The 25,273-nt window shown below is 46.9% G+C and overlaps 1 protein-coding gene and 1 pseudogene across 1 annotated transcript in view; one reads left to right on the forward strand and one right to left on the reverse strand.

The window, feature by feature from the left end:
- Positions 1-3,207, reverse strand: part of LOC120850634 — a 38,724-nt pseudogene extending 35,517 nt beyond the window's left edge.
- Positions 3,208-14,105: 10,898 nt separating this feature from the next.
- LOC8030903 (dual specificity protein phosphatase 7) overlaps positions 14,106-25,273 on the forward strand; it is a 63,738-nt gene continuing 52,570 nt past the window's right edge. The window contains exon 1 of the mRNA XM_040223199.2: positions 14,106-15,108. Within this exon, the coding sequence (XP_040079133.1) occupies positions 14,709-15,108 (400 nt within the window). The 5' untranslated portion in view covers positions 14,106-14,708. The remainder of the gene's footprint in view (positions 15,109-25,273) is intronic.

The following is a 25,273-nucleotide window of genomic DNA, read 5'->3' on the forward strand; positions in this document are numbered from 1 at the left end:
CGGCACTCCCGATTTAACAAGTTTTTGTGAAGAACAATTGTTGTCTATAACGTACGTTATGTGTTCTGTTTGAAATTGATTATAATGCAATTAAATGTAAAGGTTCAAGCGAGCTGGACAACAATGACGAAAATAATCCTTGGAGAAGGGGAACAAGAGGGACAAAGGACAAACACAAATCTCCAAACACATCTAGGTGACTGGTGCGCGACCGAAAAATCCGCCTGGTCCAGGTATCGAACCCGGGACCTCTCCGGTGGCAGGTGATAAAACCCAGTCACCTAACTGTGTTTGGAGATTTATGTTTGTCCTTTGTTTTTCTTGTTCACCTTCTACGGGGAGTATTTTCGTCATTGTTGTCCAGCTCGCTTGCACCTTTGCATTTAATTGCATTATAATACTACCTTAAATTGCAAGCTTCACCCTTGTTTGTGTTAAACTGGTGGCTGCTGATAAAACCCGTTTACTCTCCTGACGTCTAACCCCTGGTTAGCTCAGTTGCTAGAGCGCTCAGCCTGTAATGGAGAGGTGCCGGGTTCAATACGCGGTAAAGGCGTATTTTTTCGGTCGCGCACAGGTCACCTAGCTGTGTTTGGAGATTTCTGTTTGTTCCCCTTGTCCAGGGATTATTTTCGTCTGTTTGAAAGCAAGTTTTCAATCCATCTTATAACGGTCGTTTCTCCTTCAGTGCTTTTAACTTTTTGGATAAGACGGCAATCTGGGACTTTATCGAACGCATTTTTAAAATGAATGAAGATAGCATAAATTTCATGTTCTTTCCCGAAGGAAAAATCCATCAATGTAACCCTGTTTGGCAGTCAATGTTTTCTAGTGGACCGCTGACTGTGCCTGACTGTACGTCAAGCATGTCTGATTGGCCAACAAGTTACTCTGACCGACAGTCAAACTCCAGTCAGACTCCACTTGTCGGCTTTCTGATGTTTTCCTGGTGGCAGTCGGCCGCCGCGAAATGCCATCAAGATGTCTTGGTGGCGATTCTGATTGTACATCGATTGTCTCTGAATGTACGTCAAAAAGCTTGGACGTGCAGACAGACGTACGGTCAAGGGACGTAAAGTCCGTTCGGATACCACTATTTCGTCAAATCTATGAATACGAAAAATAATCTATGCACAAGAAAACGATTTCGGGACGTGAGCCCATAAAACCGCTGATGTTAGAGATATGACACGCAGCCGACCGACAACCTTGATCAGAAGCCCGCCGAAACGCCGAACACGTCACTTCGCTTCGCCCATAGAGGCTTCGCCGAGCTTTCATGAACGATCGCTCTCGACTCGTTTTGTTTGCCCGCTTGCTCCAACCTGTCGATCCTGCCCGGGCTCTACAATGTCTTATGTTTTAGTAGAACTTCTACTCGACAAGACCCAGCCTGTTGTGAGTTCCGACGATGTAAGGGACTTTAGCGGTGTAGTTGAAGACGACAAGGTGTACCAGGTCTACTGGGCCGGAGACGCGCGAACAAAAGGATCGTTCTACTCCGCGAAAGTACTCTACATGGCAGGTGAGTAGAACTGAAGTACGGCGAGTGATGTACGAGTGCTTTGCATAACATGCTGAAGGCTTAACTGCATTTGCAGCCGAAGCATCTCGTATAAAACGAATAGTCAAATCGAGTTTCGAAAGCGGTGGCATAGCATAGGGGTTAAGGTGTCCGATGTGTACGCAAATGGTCGCGGGTTCAATCCGCGGCAATCCTTATTTTTTTTTCTCGAACATTTTGTTTTATCGAGGCATTTGGCGATATTTATGAGTGCGTATAGCTTTACTCTTATATAAATGCTGCCCTTGTTGATGAAATTCCCTTGGCAGTGGCAGTCAGACGTCATCTGATGGACCATCAGATGACGTCTGATGGCCCATCACGTTCCACCAAGGCTTCTGACTGGCAGTCAGTGTTCCAAATTACGTATCTTGATGGAATTTTCAATAGGGCTATGTAGGTTATGGTGGAGGTCTGTTAAAAATTCAAAAAACTGAAATTCACAGGAGTTCGACCGCCGGAAACCGTGCTGGTTTGTAAAGAGCATATTATTTACACATAAATAATTTATTACATTAGAATAAACGACATGTTCTCTCAATTTACTTACAACAGAGGTTACAGATATGGGTCTGAAATTGGTAGGGACATCTTTTGCGCCATCTTTAAAAATCGGGAGAACCATTGCTGATTTCCAGTCAGCCGGAACAACACCAGATGCAAGGGATTTTTTAAATATGCGGTGTAAGAGTACACTTGATATGTCACTTGTAATCTTGAGCAACTTTGTAGTTATAAGGTCAGGACCGGGAGCCGAGTTAAATGGTAAATTTGATATTAATTTTGAAATTCCGTCATTTGTTACAATGATCTGATCCATTTGGGTGGTTATAAGATATTCTGGGCAGTAAGAGGGTAATGGAAAAACTTCATCAGTGAACACTTCACCAAATAAAGTACAAAACAGCTCACAAGTCTCGGCTGTATAAACTTTTTCCATGGGCGTCAGTCAAGCTGACCAAGTCCTTTACCTGCTTTGGATTTACAGCGGACCAAAACTCTTTGGGGTTTGTTCTCAGTGTATTACAAAGATCATAGTTAAAAAAACTTATATTTCGCATTTTTTATTTTATATTTGCAAGTTAAATAACATTCCTTGTACCTGAACCATGAAATAGCAGTCTGAGACGCTTTTGCCGCGGAAAAAAGCCTATTCTTTTTATTTAGCAACCTCTTCAACCGTGTTGAAAACCACGGGTTCAAAAATGACGTGTGAATGGTTAGTTTCGGAATAAATTTGTCACACCAACTCAAGCAACTTACACTTAAACAAAACCCAGTTTTCATTCAGAGACCTGGAGTCTAATTCCTCTAAAAACCAAGCTGAAAATAGCGAAATGTATTGGTTAATAGCGTCGAGGTTTGCCCTTGAGTAACTGGAAATTGTTTTTGCCCGAAGAGGTTGCTCACTTGTTGGTATGAAAAGTTCAACATTAATAGATATGTGATAACTTAATGGTTTCATATACACAGTATTTGCAACTAGATCGGGTTTTGAAATAAGATCGGGTTTTGAAACAATTATACTTGAAGAAGAAAACGAGAAAAGACGGACAACCACAAACTTCGCTCGTTCTGTCCTTGCATCGTGAACGTGAGCCTTGTTTGTCTCGTCCTATGTCTCTGACCAGGCACGTAGCCATGGAGAGCCCCCCCCCCCCCCCCCCCCCCCGAAATCTTCCATTTTGCTGGGGCCTCTCTCCCCCCCTCCCCCTCATACAGCATTTTGTCATGCACTCCCCCCTCCACCCCCCCCCCCCCTCCCCCTTCCCGAAACAAAATCCTGGCTACGTGCCTGTCTCTGACCCCAAATGGAAGTTCGTGGTTGTCCGTCCCTTCTCGTTTTTCTTCCTCAAGTTTAATTTTCCGTACCAACCCGCTCGTTCTGTCGCTAAAGTTCTACGATTGCGCAAATCTGGTTTACCAGAGTGGTTTATTAACACGCAACAAAACAAATTGCTAAATAAATGAGAAAAACAACAAACAACAACAAAAAAACAAACATCGTAAGATGATTCTATGCGGTCCAACTATAAGAGCAGGGTAAAAAAGTCAAATTTGGGTGTTTAACGTGCCAAACCTACGACGGGCATCTTGCACGCCTTAGCGGAGGACTGAGGAGTAATATCGACCACCTGGGGATCTTTTGACGTGCAACCGAACGCTCGGTTACACGGCGCCTTCTCCGCAATAAGCCTCCGTCATATTGCGGGCACCTCGGTCGGGGTTCGAACCCGCCACCCGTAGGCCGGCGCTCTCGCCTTGGAGCTACCGAGGCGGCACAAGAGCAGGATATCAGTGATGCATGGTACAAAGCATTTCTTGGACAAGAAAAAAAGAAAGAAAAGGTCAGTTTGCTTCAAATGACATCGTTGAATATCACGTCCTGCGGCGAAGCTTAGACGCATCGTTTAACTACAACCGATATTCCCTATATGGGGAGTTCACTATAAACTAACTTGGGTACTGAAATGATAATTGGATAACAAAGAGAGCCCATATAATAGCCACAGCACTGGTCACACCTTCTTCAATTAGGTTGCGTTTAGAAAGGCACTCAACGTTGGGGGACAATTTGTTGGCCTTTTGAGAGGTCTTCCTGCTTGTAGTTCGTTTCTTGTCTTGTTCTTTGCTTATCGATGTTCGCATACAGACAGTGTTGGCGAGAGCAATAAGTAATGGACTGATAACAAAACGAAAAAAAAAAACTGCACGTTTTGCCGTAGCGGGGTCACATATACAACAAGCAAAAAAAAAACGTGTTTTTTGTGTCCACTTTTTATTATCCTATCTGTTATTTTCTTGACACTGAAGTCCGCAGTGCTGTCGTGGGTTCTTTCCCGTTCTGCGTTGCGCCTCAGTGTGGCAATATTTACTTCCGTAAGACCACCCCTTTTGTTTAAGGATTTTTTGGGAGAAACACTATAGTCAGTTACAGGTTAAGAAGGTAGCGGCAAATGCCCCTCTAAAGGAATCAGATATCCCTCCGCCACCTCCGCATCCAATAGCGTCCCAGCGTTTCCGTGACGTCGCGGCCAACGCGCGAGGAAGGTCTTGCCTTTTTGTACATATTTGCTTTATCTTTCGACTTTGACTTAGCATTGTGGAAGCCACGAGAGGGAGATTAGAGTTCTCCCCCACCGTCAGAAACAAAATACGACTTTCGGGGATTAGCTTCCCCCCCCTCCCCGATGGATACAAAGGCTGCTTTCAGGGGCACGGTTCCCTCTCCAGTGAATACAAAGGTCGCTTTCTTAAAAAGTGGGATCGGAGACAAGTTGGAATCCATTGAAGCGGAACAAGGAGCGTTTCCAGTGAACTCTTCTTTCGACTGCGGAGGGATTTGAAACGGGCGCATCACGCTTGTGGGAGGAGCTTCTCCTACCTTCTTGACTTGTAACCGACTATCGGAAACAAAAGGCTCTTTAGGGAAGGCGAGGGGAAAACCTCCATTGTACGAACTTTGGGGCGAAATATGAGTCACAATCGGCACGAAACCGATATTTTCGCGAGCTCAATCTAACTCACCGTTTCTTATCGGAGCTAGCAACAGGATATGGTTCCTCGAAACAATGTTCACGTTTGCTCGTCCACGCCCAAGCCATTTCAAACCAAAAAACTCGGAAAATGGCGGAATGTCAAAAATGTATTTGAGACAATGAGTATAAGATACTCAGAAATGTAATTAAAATACAGTACCAAATAGTCTAGATCAAAAGTATTTGCAAGATACCAAGATACATCAAAAAGTATTTGAAATGCAGTATCTTTAGTAGAGTATTTGAGATAGGCACAAGCCTGGTTGATCCTTTGGTAAATCTTCAGTTGGCGTTGTTTTGATATTTTATTATTAATTTTTCCCCCACTGAACTGCCTTGCTTTGTTTTTATAAAATATTCCAGTATATTTATGTCACCTCTGTTTACCTGTTAGGGGGCTGGGAGCCAGACAAGCTGCTTAGATAGCTTTTTTCCCTCAGCCCCACGATATGTCTTATGCATCTAATAAATAAAGATGTTATATTATATTATATCAGGGGGATCGGTGGCCGAGTGGTCTAGCGCACACCAGCTCGGAGCACGTGGAGCGATAGCTCGCGCTGCAGAACCCAGGGATCCTGGGTTCGAGCCCCACCCCTGCCCGTTTCGATCTGGATGAGCATCGTACCGGCGTGCGGTCGTGTATGACTACTGCGTGGTGCACGTTAAAGACCCCAGGTTAGCAGTCGTTCTGCACTGGCAAAATTGCTCATCTACAGTGTAAACCAGTGTCGCCTCTACTGGCAGACCAACCTTACGCTGTATAAATCACTAAAACGTCCAATTTGACAAAAAAAATTATATCATATCATACCATATCATATTAATACAGACGCCGGGAAACGTTGTCCATAAGCCAAACTTAGTCGAAATTTGCAAAATGTTCGAAGGTTCGCCGAATCTTCGAATATTTTGCTCATGCCGCAAAGCTGATTCGCTACAGAGCTAGAATGAGATGTTACCACACCCTGCGTTGCGTCTGTTTTACATCTGGGCCGCAAGCCCGCGGCGATTTTCCCTGCACATTTAAATAGGAAGTACCTCCCCACTTCTCTGCTTCGCGTCTTTTCCGCCGTATGGTGTCCCCTCCTATAAAATGACAAAACTGGTAAACTTTCATGTGTAAAAACTACGAGATGAAGAATGTACACCAATAAAAAAAAGCCAAATTAAAAAAAAAATGGAAACGTTAAACCTTATTTTTGAGGCTTTAAAATGAAAAATCTCGAAAGAACTGCTCCCTTCAGCGTGCGCGGTTAAATCTAGTCCGAGGGCCAGTGAAAGCAGTGTCGAATAGGCGTCGGAAAAATCACACGGTCCGACTTTCACGTTCAATCCGGAGCGTAATCTCTCTCCTAGGGAGTTCCTCGTTCTTTCTTGCATCCTCTCACGCGCCACACCGCGAGCCACAAACCGCCACCCGGTCTGTCAGCTCACCACCACCCACAAACAGGATAAGGCCCGCGTATGACATCATCGTTGGTGCATCTCCGACGCGCCCCCAGCGGCGAACACCCCGAAGCTCGGCGAGAGACGCCTCAAAGACGCGTTCGTCTTGGCGTCGCCGCAAAAGGCCATGCGAAGCGCAAGTTCGTCTGCTTCCTTTGCGGACGTCAAAACGCCGAGGTCTGATTGGCTCCGCTTGAAAGGGTAGTGGGTAGAACTCAATGCTAGCTACCTCGAGGTCTACCCACCATCCTTCCAAGCGCAGCCACTCAGAGCTTGGCGTTCTGACGTAACCGTAACCCCCGGTCCAAGGAGCAGACGAACTACCGCTCCGCATTGTTGCCTTTGTGTCTTTCAACTGCAGTCGTCGAACGCCTTCGAACACGAAAACCAAACGCCGGACGCCGGCGTTCCGCGTTCTAAAGCGTTCGACGTAGGTCTCCCCACTAATCGTTCCAACCGGGGCGCGGCGTTCCCTATCCTCCTCTCCCTCAGTTTCTCGCCGCATAGGCGGCACTGCGTGGATCCACGGGTGATGACGTTTTGTGCGACGGAAAGACGCCGGCCTTCTCTACCGCAGGCGACATCGGACAACTCGGTTTCACTTTCTCTTTTTTTTCCTCCAATTAAAACTTTCCCACGTCGCCTTTTATACGTCTCCATAACCGCCTTGTTTTCGCACACGGTCCTCCTTATACGGCGAACGGGGGCAGTTTGCAAACGCCGTAGGCGAAAAGCCGCCCAACGGATACATATACAACCGCCACAGTCCAACCGCACTATGCAGTGGCCGTTTTCTTCGTTTATTCATTTATTTTTCTAAAGTGGGCCGCCGGTCTGGCGATTGCCACGCTGGCCGCCGGTATATAATTACACCGTTTCCGCCGGTCAGCTAGCCAACTCCACCGCTTGGTCAGTCGCAGTACGTGTCTTGTGGGCTGCGTCGTTTAAAAATGCAACCCCCCCCCCCCCCCCCTCCCCCGGTCTTTTCTCTTAATTCTATTTTTCGTTTTACAGACATACAAGGACCCATATCAAGACCGTCATCGAGGTTTTAGGAGGTAAAAAGTCGTTGTCTAATTTGTGTGCGTTTAGTCAGCGGCAAGTCAGTCAGTCCCAATGGGCGTCTGGTGTGTCGGTTGTAGATGGGGAAAATGAGCTGACCGTGCAGTACCACTGCCATACGGCATCTGCTGTGAGCCTGTGTCCTGTTTGGACTGTCCTCCAGTCAAGCGACACGCGTTTTTTTTTTTTTTTTGTTTCTCCCTCCCCATTTTCCCAGGAGGGAAACAACAAAAACGAAATTCAATGTTGACACACATACACACACGCGCACACACACACACACACACACATGTACGGATATTGATTCTGCCGTACAGTGCACAGTCCTGCAGTTGTCCCATTCGACTCAATGAAGTGTCCGGGCTCTCGTCACGTGATGCTTTTGGCGGTCACGTGGTACTCTCCCCCACCCCCCCGGCGCTGATTGGGCGGGGGGCATTATTTATTTTTAAACTTGCGCTAGAGGACCGGCCGGTCGGCGTGTCCACTCGCTAGGTAGAGAAAAGCGACCGCGTTAAACCGGAAGTCACGTGCGCCGACTTCCTCCCCGTCACTTCCGGTTTCCCACGGCCTCTCGTTCACTCAACATTTTTCGTTCGTGTTTTTTTTTTTTTTAAGTTGCTGTTTTTGAGTGCTTTTACGATGATGGAGGACGGTTGTTGCCGGTACAATGGCGTCGAGATTCCGACTTTGAAGAGACCTTTTTGTCGACGTGCTTAACGGATAGGCAAGTACTCCGTTGGAGTTTTCGGCAATCCGGATGTGAAAAGGGAGGAAAAGGGGGCCGGGGGGCGGTGTTCACAGATTACAACTACTGCCAATTTAAGAATGCTTTTAAACTCATTTTTCTGGAAAAAAAAAAAGAAATGATACATATCAGCCGACACGTTCCTTGAGCGGAAGCAACTCACAACGAAGCTATTTCCGGTGCTGCACCACTGAGATGGTATGGTTACGGAACCTGGAAGATGTCTCCCACTGGTGGTTCCTCGACTTGGACGTCATTTGTAGCTCCTTCGGGACCACTTTTGACGTATTAGTGGGACGGTACGCTAAACACACCCGTCGAGGTACCGTAGTACGGTGGGCTAGATGGAGAGGGCTGAGGATCACGCGGGCGAAAGCGGCACTCCGCGATTCAAGCTATACGGAGTGCAGCATAATTTGTATGCGGGGTTGTAGCGTCACCTTGCCCAGAAAGGCCTAAAATACAAAAAAAAAAAAGCTTCCACGAAGAAATGGGCGAATCGAGCATTTAGGTTCAGTCGTAAGACTAAACCTAAATGCACTACCCTTATATATCTCACACCTACAATTACTGAAGGGGTCGTGAAACGTTTTTGAAAGTTCTGACCTTTATGCTTATTTGGATTCATGGCCCTTCGTTACATAGACCCTTTGCAGCAGCTGTGCATAGGCGCCGCCGTTACCGACCTGCAATTTTTGTTTCCTCTTAAATCGTTTGCTTCACTTCATCATTATCGTAGCAGCCCAAGTTATTGCCATTTTAGATTCTACCGTGACCTTCTGACTAGCATTGGCCTTTGTTAAAGCCCATCAACGCCCGCATCACTGTCTCGACACCTGGATGTAACAAGAGAAAATCAGCAATGGCGGCTGTTATCTGGCACATGTGCAGAGCATCTATGACGCATGTACATTCCTTTGATCATCCGGATGCATCTACTGGCATAAAACAGATCATTTCGGCTTCCGGGTACCTTCCCTCTCAGTTGTTTACATACGTCACTATATGTTACGCAATCTGAAATTCTGTTGGCTGTGCAAGATGACGACGTTGACCGGACTTGACGAGGGAAGTAAGAGCGTCAGATATCGCTCCAACGGAGGAGCCATGATGACGTAGCGCATTCAAGTACAAGTCAACGGGTGACATCGGACGACCGCTCTATTTTGCTCGGATTGTTCTGAGATGGCCGACGATCTCTTTGAGCTGCAGCATGGCATGTTGCACCGAAGATGGCTTTCAGGTTTCATTCGAGCCGTGCGCCAACCCCGATGTTGCTTTCGCTGTCGCGGAGGAAAGTTTGGGGGAACCGTTTGCAACTTGGATCGGCCGAGCCACATCCACGATACGATCGTCGAGTGACTAGCCGCGAAGGCGTCCTTACTTCGACCGGAAAAATGCCGCTCCGCTCGCAGGAAAAGAAACGAAGAGACTGAAAAATACGAGCGAAACAAGTTGCTTTTGCGTCAAGGCACCGCTGAGGACGATCGCGGAGAAAGAAAACCACAACGCCGTAGATCGACGAAAATAGAGCATATTTGTCCTGAAAGACCAACAACCAGTTCGCGCCTTCCACTTTTCCCCCGCTTCCTCCTCTCCCCCCTTCTACCCTGTCGACCGTTGCCTGTTTCCTCCTCCCCCAGGGGGAGGAGGATCTTCTGCCTGGCAGAATTTCGTGTTTGGCCGTCGGCCTTTAAACCGCTCAAACTGAATGTGCCGGTGTTATTTCGCGGTCACACTCAGGAGTCAACAGCTTTTTTTTAAAATGAATATAAAGAAAAATTAAGACCAAAAATTTATTTTCTATTCGAAGAACTATTTCTTTTTATTTTATTGACTGGTCCTTGTAGTTTACCAATGTGATTGCGACTCAAGATACCTGCGGACCACTGGCGGTCGCTGTAAGAATCAACCCATCCTCCCCCCCCCCCCCCCCCCCCCCCCCCTCTTCAGAGACGGTGGTTCAAAGATGTGAATACGCTGTGACGTCAGTTCATCGTGACTGTGTAATCACGCACGCGCAGATGACTTCTTCTTTAATAAAACAGGTTTTTGCGCACGCGTGGAGCCCACGGTTCCTGCGGGCCAATACGCATGCTTCTGAAAGAAATACGTTGAACTTCTACAGTTGGTGACAGGTTAAGTCTTCGAGGAAGGCTCCTCTCTCCTCTTTAGCAAAGTTGACGCTGGAGAGGAGGCGTTATAGGACTGCTAAAGCGGAAAGGGCTGGGAGGAGGAATAGATTTAAGACGAGCGTGTTGGTGAATCGATACGAATACACGAAAGGATAAGACATCGAGGACGGGGTCGGAAACAGGACATCTTTCAGCTCGAAAAACGATGGTAGTAAGAATTGCATTTTTAATTATTACTGCCAGCGTCTTTTGAACTAAAAGAAGTCCTGTTCCCCCGAACTCCTCACCTGTCGCCGGCTATACTTATTTATGTACTCGAACTCTTTAGACTCTACAGATTCAGTGTTTAACCAAAATCCGCCAAAGAAAAGTCTTACATTTGCGACAAGCATTGGCCGGTAAAATTGCGTTGTTTTTTTTAAATTTTTATTTAGGGTTGAGTTAGGTTTAGCATTGCGTTCAGTCACAGCGCTTGTCCTGTATACGTCTTTCACTTGTCCCTGTCGTTTGCATTGCAGTGTGTATGAAGTGACGCCTACTGCTTGCATATTTGCTCTGTTTTTTCTTTTCCTGCGGGCTCGTACTATTTATGAACAACGCCCTCGCGTCCACTTTCCCGCAAAACATGAATGGATGTTAATGGCTGTACCCTTTGTAATGGGCGGTAGCTTGCGCCACCTAGCGTACACTATGGGGGGAACCCTTTCCGGCGTTTTCCGTCGCCTTCCGTTTTACCCCCTCCCACGCGGCTTCACCTGTTCGCGCCGCCTGACGTCACATCACCTTGTTACCGAAAACGGGTTCACTACGGTTGATCGAACGCCATTTCATCACACCGTTTCAAAAGGTTTGATGAAATGCCAAACCGTTTTAGAAAACGGGCACGTTTTATTGAAACACGGTTTAGAGAAAGCGGAGCCTCAGTTTACAAAAACTCCTTTTATCGAAAAGGAACGCTGTTTAAAAAAGGCTTTTCTGCTACGAACGTGTATCACTCAGGCGCTTGTTAACACACGCCCCCCCCCCCCCCCCACACACACACACACAAACACACACACACACGTTTACGCCGCTTCGCGGCGGCAGTCGCGGCGTGTACGGATTGTTCAAGTGAGTTAACATTTCTAGTTAATAAAATAACAGCTCCCTTGAGTTAACATTCTAAGGCATTTGGTAGGGTATCCCATACCCTACTGTTGCTTAAACTAAATCAAATTCATATTCTACCATCAGTGATCTCATGGATCTGGCAATTTTTAACCAATCGTACTCAGCACACCGTAGTTAACGATTCCTCGTCTTGCTATCGTCCTGTAACATCCGGAGTCCCCCAGGGCAGTGTTCTTGGGCTCTTACTGTTCATAATATTTGTAAATGACCTCCCTGATCACGTAACATCCTGCATACGGACTTGTCGCAGATGACTGCCTAATTTACAGATCCGCGCCTCACCTGGACGATCGAAAATCTCGACATGCTGACCTTAACATTATTGCCGACTGGCGTAAAACGTGGAAAATGACAATTAATTCTTCTAAAACGCAACTCATTTCCTTTACACGTGCTCATAGTCCCTATCACTTCTACGTATACAACCTGCAACCAGCCCATTACCAGGAGTCCGTCCTACAAATATCTCGGTGTACACTTATCTAACGATCTCGCATGGAACACGATCATTTAGCATACATCCTGTCTATCGCTAACCGCTCTTTGGGTTATCTTTGACGCAATCTAAAACTGATATTAGTAAAACAACTAACACTAAACTTGTGAGGTCCATACTCCACTACGTGTCATCCATTTGGTCTCCTTGGCGGCATTCATTGGTAACAAACGTAGAGGCAGTTGAAAATCACGCAATCAGATTCATATTTTCAGTCTGCTCACGAGACGCCAGTATCACTTCACTAAGAATAACCTTAACATCGTTCTACTTTCATCCAGAAGAACATTATCAGGCCTGTCCCTTTTTGACAAGATCTACTATCATATAACAGTGACATCAGAACTTCATTGCTATTTCCACTTAATCGCCTATTTCCTCGCATTGATAACGCGTGTAAGGTACGCCCGATTTTCGCTTCATCTGTCTGGTTTCTTAACTACAGTTTGCCGTTAACAATAGCAGACTGGAATAACCTGCCTAGCAGTATTGTGACCCAGATGGATCATACCACGTTCATATCGCAACTAAGTAACCATCTGCAACTGCACTAATAGTCTCCTTTTTTTTTAGTATATTATTTATATGTTTGTTTGAGTGCTGATTTCTGTTTTGATATGCCTTTATCGAATAATGTTTCAATGCCCCCTTACCTCTTGTGTAATGCCCGTAAGGGCCCTCAAAGCTTAATAAAGGGTATTGATGTGACAACCGTGACAACTTGAAGGAACACAGGCGTCCATCATGGTTTTTCGCTCGTTTTTAACCAATCAGGAAAGCACCGGCAGCCCTTTCCATTTTTTCTCTTGCCCTGTTTCACTAAAACGGCCTATACGTCACAACAGAATTCAACGATAAATTATGAAGGAAAAATATCAACATAATTTGTCACGAATATATACTGTAAGCGACGAAATCTCTCTGTTTACCACATTATGGTGGTTTTGGTTAAACATTGTGAAAGCAGATGTAGTTTAATGTTTGTTAATCCTTACATGATAAAAAATATCAGTAGAAGGTTTAAAGGGTTAAAATCGCTTTTAACCTTTTAAATCATCATGGACCAACTAGCTCGAACCAAACACTTAATTCAGTAGAAATCACGTTGGTGTTATACGAGTTTTTGGACGAAACTAGAGCGTTTTCCGACATGTATCTTTTTGAAAGCGCGCTTTCAAATACAATCTCCGCACCATTATGTTTTACGCTGTTTTACTTCCGCCTTCTAAAACGAGCTCTCTCTCGCAGCGACCCACGCTACAGCCACCACCCCCGTACCGACGAGACCGCGAGCCTCCGACTAACGTCACTTCCCACGTCACCCGTCCTCCTTATCTTGGCCAGATAGCCTCGCCTATTTTCAGCCCCGCAGGGAAAAGAACACGCCGCGACGACAGGAAACGGATCATGTACCACGTGACGTCGTCCTAATGAGTCATCAGAACCTCCGGTGAGCGTTCGATACGTCGCCCCCACGCGTCCTTCCGACTCTCCCATCACGCCAGACCGAATCACGAAACAAGGAGCGTGGTCGTATCAAGCCACGGCTATGCCACGGCCTTCGTGCACGCCGTCAGAGACGTATCTCGGTCGTCGTAGCTCGGGCACGCCGACGACATTCGACGTACGCGAGCTCTTCCCGTCAGATTTCTGTCCGGCGACGGCTGCTCGTGTCGGTCGTGTCGCCACCACCGACCGGTCGTCCCAGACAAGACGACGTCGCCGACCTCGTCTGTGTCCGAACGGCCCGTAGCAGCGGCCACAAACAACGTGACGCAGCCAACGCAGCCAGCGGGGAGCTTGAATGGCTTCCGCCTGTACTCGTTCATTCAGGAGAACGTCACTCCATTGATGGGCAGCGCCGCCTCGCGGACGCACCTCGCTACCCCTCGCCCACTCTCTTTCTCCTCCATCCGCTCGAACAACCTCCCCACCCCCACGCCGAGAACACTGTCCTGCTCGTCGTTGTGGGGCCGGCGCACGAGAGCCGACAGAACCCCACGCGCTCCTTTTATTGTTGGCTTCTAGCCGCCCACACCCGCACCCGAGGCAACAACAGTTCCCCAACGAAACAAGTTGAGGGGCGCGTCGAAGGACGTGGGTAGAGCTACGCGCAGAGCTACACCCCCGGACGCCTACGCGCGCGCCGCCATCTTGAATTTGTTTTTTTGCTAGTTTTGCTTTCTCTTGCTACTTCTCTCTCTGAAAACCTTTCACCCTTCGTCTCTCTCTCTTCCGCAGTCGTGACGTCGCGCGAGCGGCGTCCAATCGGAGGGCGCGCTCGTCCGCGCGCCTCGCTCCCATTGGCGGAGCGCGAGAAGCAGACAGCAGCGCTACTGCCGTCTGCTTCCCGAAGCACGCGTCGGCGTCGACGCTGCCGCCGCTGCCGCCGCCGGGGAGGACGACCAACATAGCCCATAGTCGGAGCAGCAATGGCGGTGTGGTGATGATAGCGCCGGTTGTTGTGTCGTTCCCTCGCGTTGCCTGAATCCCGCATCGGACTCGAGTCGGGGCCTCCCATGCCGCCGACGTTCCCCGCTCCAGAATGCCGTCGCGCGACTACTGTACGACCGTGATGAGCGGCGGTGGCGCTTGCCCGACCGTGGATCCCGACTGGGTAGCCCGGCGAGTCCGCGAGTCGGCGTCCGAGCTTCTCCTGCTCGACTGCCGGTCCCCGGACGACTTCGCCCGGTGCCGCGTGCGGGGATCCCTGGGCGTGAGCCTCCCGGCCTCCGTGCTCGTGCTTCGGCGGCTCTCCGACGGCAAGCTGTGCGTTTCCAGCGTGCTCCGAGAGGCTCGCCAGCGGGAGTGCTTTCAGTCGCGGTACCGGGACGTGCCCGTGGTGCTATACGACGCCGACGGCGCGTACGGCTGCGACGGACAGGTGACTGGAGTTCTCGTCCAGCGATTACGTCAAGATGGCTGTCAGGTGTACTGCCTGAGCGGTGAGTGTTCTTTTCATTTTTTTGGTGGTGGTGTGTGTGTGTGCATTTGACCCGACTCCACGGCCGCACTCGTAAACAGATCTATTTTACGCGCACTATAAGAATCTGAATGGAGGAGGGGGTTGTGGCTTATCAACGCAGCGGTCGATCGTCCTGCGACGCTCTTTTATCTCTTTTTGTTTTATTTTTCTCCGGTACTGCTGATTCAGGAGCGCTGGGCGAGCGCGTGTGTGTGGTCTGTGCGTCTGTCTGTTGTTACGGTATCGTCTTGGGTTCGTCCCCGCGTTGGTCGAGAGGGACGGCTTTTCCATTAATGAAAGTCGAGCCTCACTTCCTTTCCTCGCTTGGCGCGAATGCGGACGTGTGGCCTTGGGCTGGGGAACAGAGCGAGAGAGCTTAGCGTATCGCGTTGGCAGCGCGATTCTGTCTTTCTTTTTTTTAACCACCTTCTTATATTTTTTCTTTGTTATCCACTTTGATTTTCGTCCTTGCTGTACAACCTACCCGGCGGAGATAGAGCTAAACCAGTAAACATCGCCGCTCTTTTTTTTTTTTTTGTTTACTTTTGCAGGTGTGTGTTTTTGTTTTAATTTGTTCTTTTTTAGCAGCGTGAGTGAGCGGCTCTGAACAGCAACACTTGTCCCTTCGCCTAGAACGTATTTTTAAACCTAACCCCCTTCTTTCGTCGTTTTTTTTTTTTCTTTCTTTCTGTTTGCGTGTTTGACTTTAGGCTAGGCGCGCAGTTGTTTAAAAAGAAGCACTCAAAGCTAGAGAGAAGCAAATAGACAAACGGTAAAATGACGAAAGAAGCTTTTTCTCCGAAGCGAAGGCTTCTGTCGTCTCCTTCCATGCAAGTTGTTCGTTCGGAATTTCTCGAGTTATGTCACCCATTCACTGAGAGGCTCCGATGGGGTGAATGCACGCCGGCGTGCGGCAACGCGTTCTCGACACTCCGACGCGCGTTTTCGGCGAAAATCCGCGCAAACAAGAAAACGACGCGTTCGCGTTGACGCCTCTCTTTTTCAACCGACGACGACCGAAGCTGCGTGTCGCACTTTCTCTGCGGAGCGCTTAGTCTATTAGTTTTAGTGAACTGGCGCCAATTAAATGTGACAATCCCAGTCCTGCAGGGTGATTCATTTTAATGTGCACACCGTCGGTTTCTTGCACTTCATCTGGTAGATCGTGTATTTAATTGAGCGGTTACTTTTTACTCCAAGGATTTCGACGTATATTTGTTGAAACTTTCAACGTGGCAGATATAAGTTATAGATAAACAAACAAAAAAAAGGTTTTGTTTTGGTTAGAGGTGACACGGGTGCTAGGCCATTTGATACCGACCGGATGCTGTTCGCAGCGTCACTTCCGGTCGCCAAATTGGCGCGTCGCTTTGAGCGTGGGTGTCTATCTCGATAACCTTTCTGTGAGAGCTGAAAAGCCATCCGAGCGCCCAACACGTCGCCTTTTTCTTTTGCGTAGCATACCCGCTAAGACGCATATTTGAAGGGCTCGCAGTGCCAATAATAGATTTTTTTTTTTTTTTTTTTTGGCAGTGAATCAGCAATTGCTACGGCCTATCCAACCTGAAGGGGTACGAGGCCCCGTTCCCATATCTCGAGCGCCACATACGCCATAATTAATAGTTCCATGCAGTCGACTCATTCCCGCTCGAAAAGGAGCTCTGCTCATATAACGTGTTCACACATTTTGCACTGTTTTTTTTTTTTTTTTTTGTCGGAGTATTACATTGTTTGAACATTTGCTTCACAGCCCTTTCTCATGTAAATCAACCGAAATGGTGGTATCAATCAACCATGGGTAAATAATAGTGTACTTTCAAAATGTAATTTAGTCAGAATTACTTTGCTTCAAAAATAAGTTAACTACAATTACTACTGCGTGAAAGTAATTGATTACAAACTTTTAAAAATAATGCAATACTTTACAATTACTTATTTCTGAGAGTGACCCGACTTGGGCTATTTAACTTAAACGAGTTGTATAGAACGCAACATACAGTATTTGTTCATTTCTTGTCCGAATGTTTGAGGAGGCTTAAGCATCGCTGCATAAGTGCCCCGTATTGTCCTTTCCGTTTTGTGAATTTTGTTGAATTCATGATAGAACTTGACAGTTTGAGGCAATAAAATACTACTTATATTTTTTTTTTTATAAATAATAAATTACTTCATATGGGGGGCTAGAAGACGCATGGTCGCTAAAGAAAAAATTGGGTTGACAGTTATCTTAGCCCGGAAAATAAAAATGCGACAATTCTTCATATTATATTCGACAAGTGTTAATATAAAACTAAAATCCACACGCGCTAAGACGGCCACATTCACTTCCAAACATCATGGTATTGTCAATTATTTACACAGGGTTGAAATAATAATTGCTCAGAAATATATAATAACCGAATCGAGGCTCCCGAATCATTGGTGGCAATATTCACAGGTGCGAGGTCAGTTTCCAAAATGCTTATGCAAAAAAATATACGAAGTAAAACCAGCAGGGAGTGAACTTGAAAAAATTTCAGAGATACAAATATGCGACAGTACCGAAAGAAAGACGTAAAAAAACTGGCAAACAAATACTTCGTAGATAATTAAAATTCCCTAGCTCAACTAAAAGCTGAAGCTCAATTTTTTTTCTTTTATTATTTTGGCATGTTTCGGCTATTGTTTTCTGATCGCACAGCAAACGACGCAACACGGCGCCGTTGAGGTAGGCTCCAAAAAGGATTGTCTCTCAGCCCGCAGTGTAAGCAAGGAAACAACCAATGCGACGCTAATTATGTTTTGTGTGTGCGTGTCGTTGTGCGAGTGTTTCACCGAGAGCTAGGCCGCTTGTGCGAGCGCTGAGGCTTTTAGTGAGGATTCGTCGGCGCTGCAGTCTTGCAAAAGTAATTGTAATTGTGCCTGAAATATGGCAATTACTGACGCTAGAAAGTAATTAAAGTACAATTATGATTCCTTTTGGCGGAAAGTAAATATTTACAAAAAAAAAGTAATTAAATTACCGTAATCCAATCACTGTAATTCAATTACTACCCAAGTATGATACCAATACTAAGCTACAAGGGCGAGATCTTTGCTCAAGGAGGCCCCTCGGCTGCACGAACTCTTGCTTGCTCAGCACAAGCAGCTGCCAAAGATGAATTTATAAGCTCGGGCTTGTAGCTGTGTTAGAAAATACCTCTGAACTACATGAATTTTCTTGTAATGCTGCAATAAAAATGGCGACGAAAGCAAAAACTGCAGTATGAAGAGATATTTTTCTCTATGCCTGTTGAGCACAGTGAATTGTGCGACAGGTAAAGACGGTGTGCTTGCTTTCGTTCTATCGAAAACTGCCGGTACGTTCGCGTTTTAAATCTTCTTGTGACATCAAGTTTGGGCCCAAACTTAGTCACATATGCAAGTGAAAGCTAAAGATGGCAAAACGGCGAGCTTACAAAAAAAAGCAGAAAGCACGAAGTTCCTTCTCTAGAAAATTTCTGGGATGTTGCTGGGACAGTCGGCTGCTTTGCAACGTAAAACACCTTTGCTCCATGTCTGTTTTTGTTCCACAATAGCAAACCATTGCACCCTTCCCCCCTTCTCCGTTGGCCCTCGTCTTTTGGGGGTGAGCTATCTGGCCCCCAGACTCTGATCAGTTTGAGACCCCGCCTATACCTTAAACCGGACGTTGGTCATCTGCGCACTGGTTTGTGAGCTTGCTCCCAGGTGGTAATTGTCCGTATATTTCGTTAAAAGTATTCGTTATCGCGACTCACTCATCGTCAGCCTCTGCAATGGAATTTCGGCGTTTTTTCGCGTTCAGCAAGCCATCCGGGAGCGAGCTCATAAACCAAACACACGGCCTCCAATTCTTATTTATTTTTTAATATTTTACTACACCAACATTGAGCTCTAAATAGATGGACATAAAACTTCTTGCGAAACTAGATTCGCGTGTTTAATTTCACGTGTGTGCGTTTGGAATTCGAATTTTACAAGGCGTGCCAAATGCGTTGGTCCTTGTTTGTTTTTTGAGCCGTGAGTCAATGTTTGTTGCTGAGTTTGCGGCTCACTTGTTTAGGACGCACCAGATGTTTGTGTGTGGGGATGGGCAAAGGCATGACGTGTTGGTTGTATTTTTTTTTTGTGGTATCTCGCCGTTTCTGCGGATTTTCCACATTCCGGTGGTGCTTGATTTTCGAGAACTTCCAGTTGAATATCGCGATCTCCTCCTTCCCTCCTGGTTAAACTAAAAAAAAAAAAAAAAAAAAAAGTTACGTACATGGCTTGCATTAGCGTGACGTCAGCGGAACATTTTGGTGACCTCGCTGCCGATTGCGTACCTTATGCGAAGTACAATTCACACAATCGTTTTTTTTTTTTTCGTTTTTTTGGCAAGTAGCAACGATTGCCAACTTAGCGCTATGGCGGCACGTGCGAGCCATGTATTTGAACTGACCACTTGCGTTCTGGTTAACATTGTTTTCGTGTCGGGTGCAAAAAAAAAATATATATATATTATTTTTTTTTGTTTTTGTGGTGCTCATTGCGTCGTTGAACTTGCATCGTGTGCTAGAAGAGAGAGGGAGAGAACAAAGAATTTTGGAAGTGACCGCCGCCAGTTGTTGTACCGACGTGCGTTCACGCGTGTTTCGGCGTGAGGAAGTGACGTCATAGGCCGCTTTAAGACGATTACAAAACTCCCATCCTGCGGCCAAGGTCCGGCGGCGTTCTTTTTGAACGGTTTCCAGGGGTTAAGCGCATGTCCAGTAGTGTAGATGTGGAAAAACGTTTGTAAACGACCGGGTGCGGCTGAAAACGTCGTGTACGTTCGTCAGAAGAGGCATGCACGCTGAAAAACCGTGACACGTGTCGTATATATACCCCCCCCCCCCCTCAAAAAAAAAAAAAGGAAGACAAAAAAAACCTGCGCAGTGGCGTTGCCAGAAACCTTTTCCGGAGAGGGGGGGGGGGGGGGGGGGGGGACTGCATTCAGTTAATTAATGTTAATGCCTATACCCTTTGTAACGGTCGGTAGCTTGCGCCCCCTAGCCTAAGTCTCAAAGGACAAACATAAGATTCCTCCCGCCCTCCTCAACCAATTTTCTCCCCCTATCACGAGGCAGTGTGGGGTATCAGCAGGATGACCTTCGGGGGATCGGGCTGAGGTGGCTGGGATGTCCATGACTTGGGGTGCGAAAAGGGGGGGGGGGGGGGGGGGGGGGTCAAAATGCGTGTGTATAATATAGACCGTTGCAAAAGAAGCTCTCTGGCCGCCGCCATTTTGCGAACCGAGCGACCCCTATCAACCAGAAATTTCTGCCACCTGCCTGAGCTGTGGAAACCCGGTCAGCGTGACTCTCCACCTGCATTGTGCATCAGGAGTTCGCCGGCTTGGAAGTGTTTACTTTATTTGCCTGTTTAGGATGCTTACCCTTTGTGTGTTATCTTCCACTATGGAGAACCAGAGAATACCAGGGCTCGTAGCCTGCTCGGCCTTGGCAGGAAACGAACGAAGAGAGCGAACGTCAAGCAGCCCGCGACGTGGGCCATTCGACGTTCTTGGAGGATTATTTCCGTTGAGATAATCTCCAAAAAGCCTTCCCGGCTTGTGTTCCGGGTCTTCGCGAAAAATAGCTGGTACGGCTAGAGTGCTTTCATGTCCCTAGCAAAGTGCACATGAAGGCTCCCTAGGTAGGGCGGGTCCGGGGTTTGGGGACGGAATAGACTAGGGTGCCTACATGCGGAGCGCCGAAACATGTAGGCTAGAGTGCCTTCGTGTGAATGTAGGCACCCTAGAATATACACGTTTGTTCATTTACTTTGAAGCTGTACAAAAAAGCATCTCTTTTCTACATGTGCTCAAAGACACGCCGGATTCCGTCCGATCGTCGTGAAGTGACTATCGTCGACACTGTATGTTGGATGTGCTGTGTTATTTCAGACCTTTTTCAAATCGTGTTCGGATAACGCAGCACCGTGAGCTACATACAGTATATGCTGTTCAATTGATGAGACTGGTTGAATTTCATATTGTGGGCAGAGGATATCTATGCGGTTCGAATATTCTGTGTGGTCAAATATTTTTTTTGGTTAAGACCTTTGTAGATTGACACGGCTGTGTGTATGGTGCCGTAAAAAGATTGACATAAGATGAAACAAACATTTCACTTGCATTTGTTTTGTCGCGCATGGACTCAGCAAAAGAGCTTTCATTTCTTTGTTTTTGTTCCCAAAAATAGTAATATGAATTCTTAAAAACCCCGAGAAATTCTATTCGTCATAGAACACGAAAGAAAAAATAGAACGCGACATTTAAGCCTCCAACAGCGTCCGGAAGTGCGCCTACGCAGGCTGCCAGAGCCCGCTGACAAGAAACTCCACAGCCCAGCGCAGTCGGGCAACACTGACGTACCCTCTCAAACCAGGGACACGCGCTGTAAATCGCTTCGTTCGAGACTGCCGCTGGATTTCACCAGGGGAGGGGGGAGGGGGGAGGGAGGCGGGGGGGGGGGGGGGAGGCTGAAGTCCCATAAGTCTCTCCTCTGACTACACCACTGAAGCTGCAGTACTGCGATTGACAGTCTTTCACTGTTCGGCCCTCCATATATTGTGGAAACTATGCTTGTTGTCACGTCATGAATATACGCCATCTACATGCTGCAAAACTGCGCCACTAGAACGATAACACGCTTCACACAGTGGCACACACGCAGAAGAAAAAGTATTGCGGTCAACGAACTTCCATTGTTTGTTGCTCCATAAATAGTAGTAACAATGCTCGTTGCCACGTCACAAAAAAGAAAGAAAAAAAAACAAGTTTTTGCTTAGTTTGAAGTCAAATTATACGTCAGTTGTTTAGACAGCGTGAATTTAGCGTCTGCCTTCGGGGTATGGCGGCATTGTTACACGCCATGCATGAGAAATTTAGCCAGTGGGGTACACGCCGCTCGTTCAGATCAAAACGGGCAGGGGTGGGTATTGAACCCAGGATGACTGGCACATAGTTCGTATACGCTGGGCATATTACGTACGTTTGACTGTCGGAGAGGTATTATAGGTGTGCGCGTGAGCTTATTTATTCATTTATTTGCGGATACGACAAAATAGGAGGAGGCAGGGTATACGAATGGACAAACAACTGTTTCGTAATCAACAGAACCGTCCAACGGCCCACGTTAAAATGCAGAAGAAAGGGTTCTCGAGTGGCACGAGTGTAACAAGAAAGGATGTAACCCCGTGGGGGTGAATATGCTACGAGTAACTGACGAATTAACTTCGCCCGGCGGCACGCTCGCCTTGCGCGCGACGCAGCAGTTCCTGCGCTGATGCCACGTTCTCGAAGCAAAGAACGTCATACTCTAAAAAATGCCCGTGCGTTTGCTTTCCCGCACAACGATGCGAATGACGATGCCGAAACATGTTTCGACCGAAAAACGTAGCGTGAGTTGTGACATTAAGCAATGCAAAACGTCACTCTTGCATTGCTTAATGTCACAAACCAGACTGCGTTTTTTTTTTGGTCTAAAGATATTTTCGGCATCGTCATTCGCTGAGCTGCCTCCGTAAGTAGCGGTGATTGGCTCTCCGAGTGTTGTGCGGGAAAGCAGACGCACGGGCTTTTTTTCTAGAGTGCATTCTCTTCGGGGATTTTCACGTTGCAGAGAAGCACGGACAGCGGTCAAACAAAGTCCGGGGGGGGGGGGGGGGGGGGGGGGGACTTTGTTTAACCGGTTTAGTCATGGACATGTTTGATACGTGTGTGACCATGTTGACTTGACCCCGCGGTTGTCGGACACGCTCGAGTATTGTAGGTTCTCGACAACGAAACTTCTCGTGGCGCCCCTATTCGATCCTCACATCCCGCGGTCGAACAACACAGGTTTTGCGATAAAAATAACCGTTTCTTGGTCACAAATCGAAGATCGCTCACTGGTGGGAAACTGCTCTTATCCTGAAACTAGTCGGACGTTCAGCGATGACTGGGCTTTTCTATACATTTTAAGAAACGAATTGTCCAAATAGCAAGGAGCGTGCTTCGAGTTGTGCCTGGGTAATTTTCTCGCATAGTGTGGCGGAAGGTCTATCGAAGACGCCCGGAATGTTGGTTACAATCCTTAGTTCGGGTAACAAGCTCCGTACGAGCAAAACGATCAAAATAAACAATTTAAATCATCTCCGAGGTGGCGGTACAGGCACCCAGCATCATCACTGTGTAGATAAAAGCAGCTCCCCTCTTTCCAAAACTAAAATCTGTTCCAAATTATTATTATTTTAATTGCTCGTGCGTGTTATTTCGTTGAATTCACGGCAGCTTACTCGGGTACCGCGGCGACTTTTATTACCCCCAAAGCACCATCAGCTGGGGGCGCTTTTTTTTTTTTTATCTCCAACAGGGAGGTAGAAACTACATGGGGAGGGAGATGCCGAAAAGTCAGACGACGACTTGGCTGGCTCGCCTCCGCGGGTAGCTTTTCTGGTAGGCTCGGCGGCGTTGGCTCGGCTGGCTCGCTCGCTCGCTTGGCTCGCCGCTTAGCTTATCGCCAACTGATGTCCTTCCTCGCAGGGGGAGGAGAAAAATGAGAAAGAACGAGGGAGAGAGACTGGTTCACTCGGAAAAATTGTGCTTTTCTTTCCTTTCTTTGCAGTCGAGGAGCGGATGTTGTTGGTACTACGGCGGCGGGAGGGAGGGCAGAGGCGAAAGCAGAAGTCGGCTGAGTCGACGCACTGGCTTCGCTTTAGTATTTCGCCTATCTTCGTCTTTTCTTTCGGTTTGTTTGGGCGAGCTGCTGTTCGTCGAGGGATGCGCCGGCGCATCTCTCTCTCCACTTCCCTCTTGGTTTTTTTTTGCTTTCTCTCTGTCGGTCTGTTTTTATCTTTTTGTTTATTGCGAGGGAGATAGAGGAGGGGGAGGGTGTTGTTGTAGTTGTAGGTCTCCGAGTGTTATTCCGGAGTGAGAGAGGGTGGCTTTGGCTCCTGGCCACGTGCGTTGCGTTTGGTCTTGCTCGGCTGCAGTCCTTGTGTTTATTTTTTTTTCCTCTTCTTATTTTGCTTGTATAGAACACATCCGGTGTTTTTTTCTTTAGTTTTTTTTTTTGGTGCTGCATCTTCTGGAACTTTTTTTTTTTTTTTTCCTTGCGCGTAGCTCGGTTTCTGGGAGTCGTTGGATGTGCGGCGGACTGAACTGTCGACTCGATTGTGTCCGGCGTTTTGTTTTCTGCTTGGAGTGGTGGTGGTTAGACGGTGGCCATTATGCCATTATATATAGTCTGGCCCCTCGACACCATTTAGTGCCTGGTTGCGTTGGTGAATGAACTGCGAAATAATGAGTCCGTCGCGCCGACACGACCGAGTTCGACTTTCTCGGAACTTTCAACGCCAAGTTCGACAAGAGGGGTTCGGACTCTCGTGCGCGTGCGCATACATTTGAAAACGAGCTGACGCAGCCTGGCGGAGGAAAATCGCTGGTTCGCATTACTAACCCAAGCATTACAAGTGCATGGGTGGTTACATATTTGAAATGTAACACTCGTGTCGGAGAGGCTGTTTTGATTTACCTATATATATATATATAGGAGCCCCGCTACCGCAGTAAAAAAAAAAGTTCTTCTAAATTTTTTTCTCGAAAATTTCTTTCTTTTTACAAAAATTTTGAAGTGGAACAAGGTGAAATGTTATATTTCAGCTGTTTCATTTTCGTGCCCAGTTCTGTCAGTTTATAGATGAATAAAACGAAAAGAAAACACTAATTTTTATATGTCTAATGCGCGGCTTATTTTAGTTTCAATTAAATTTTTGTTTTGTATAATTCATGCCAGAAATATATATATATAAAAACACATGGCACCTTTGACTTTGTGGTGGCACATTTAAAGCCTTGTATCTTAAAAGATTCATAGCGCATATTGCTTACTGAATACTGTACACCTGCAATCGCCTTCATGGGCAATAGACTGGTACCAATTTAGTTAATTTATTTTTGCGAAGTAATTTATACACATTTTTAAGTTTGATCACAAATTAAATTTAGCCATATTTGTATTTTCTGTGGAAGAGGAGCGTGTTATGGTGCACGTGCCGCCATACCTGTCCAGTTTGCATCTCCACTAGGTCCGACCCCCCCCCCCCCCCTTTTTTTTTTTCCCCGGAATTTGTGTGTTTAG

This window comes from Ixodes scapularis, unplaced genomic scaffold, assembly GCF_016920785.2.
Source record: "Ixodes scapularis isolate PalLabHiFi unplaced genomic scaffold, ASM1692078v2 PGA_scaffold8__174_contigs__length_109621045, whole genome shotgun sequence".
In the NCBI taxonomy this organism is placed as follows: Eukaryota; Metazoa; Arthropoda; class Arachnida; order Ixodida; family Ixodidae; genus Ixodes; species Ixodes scapularis.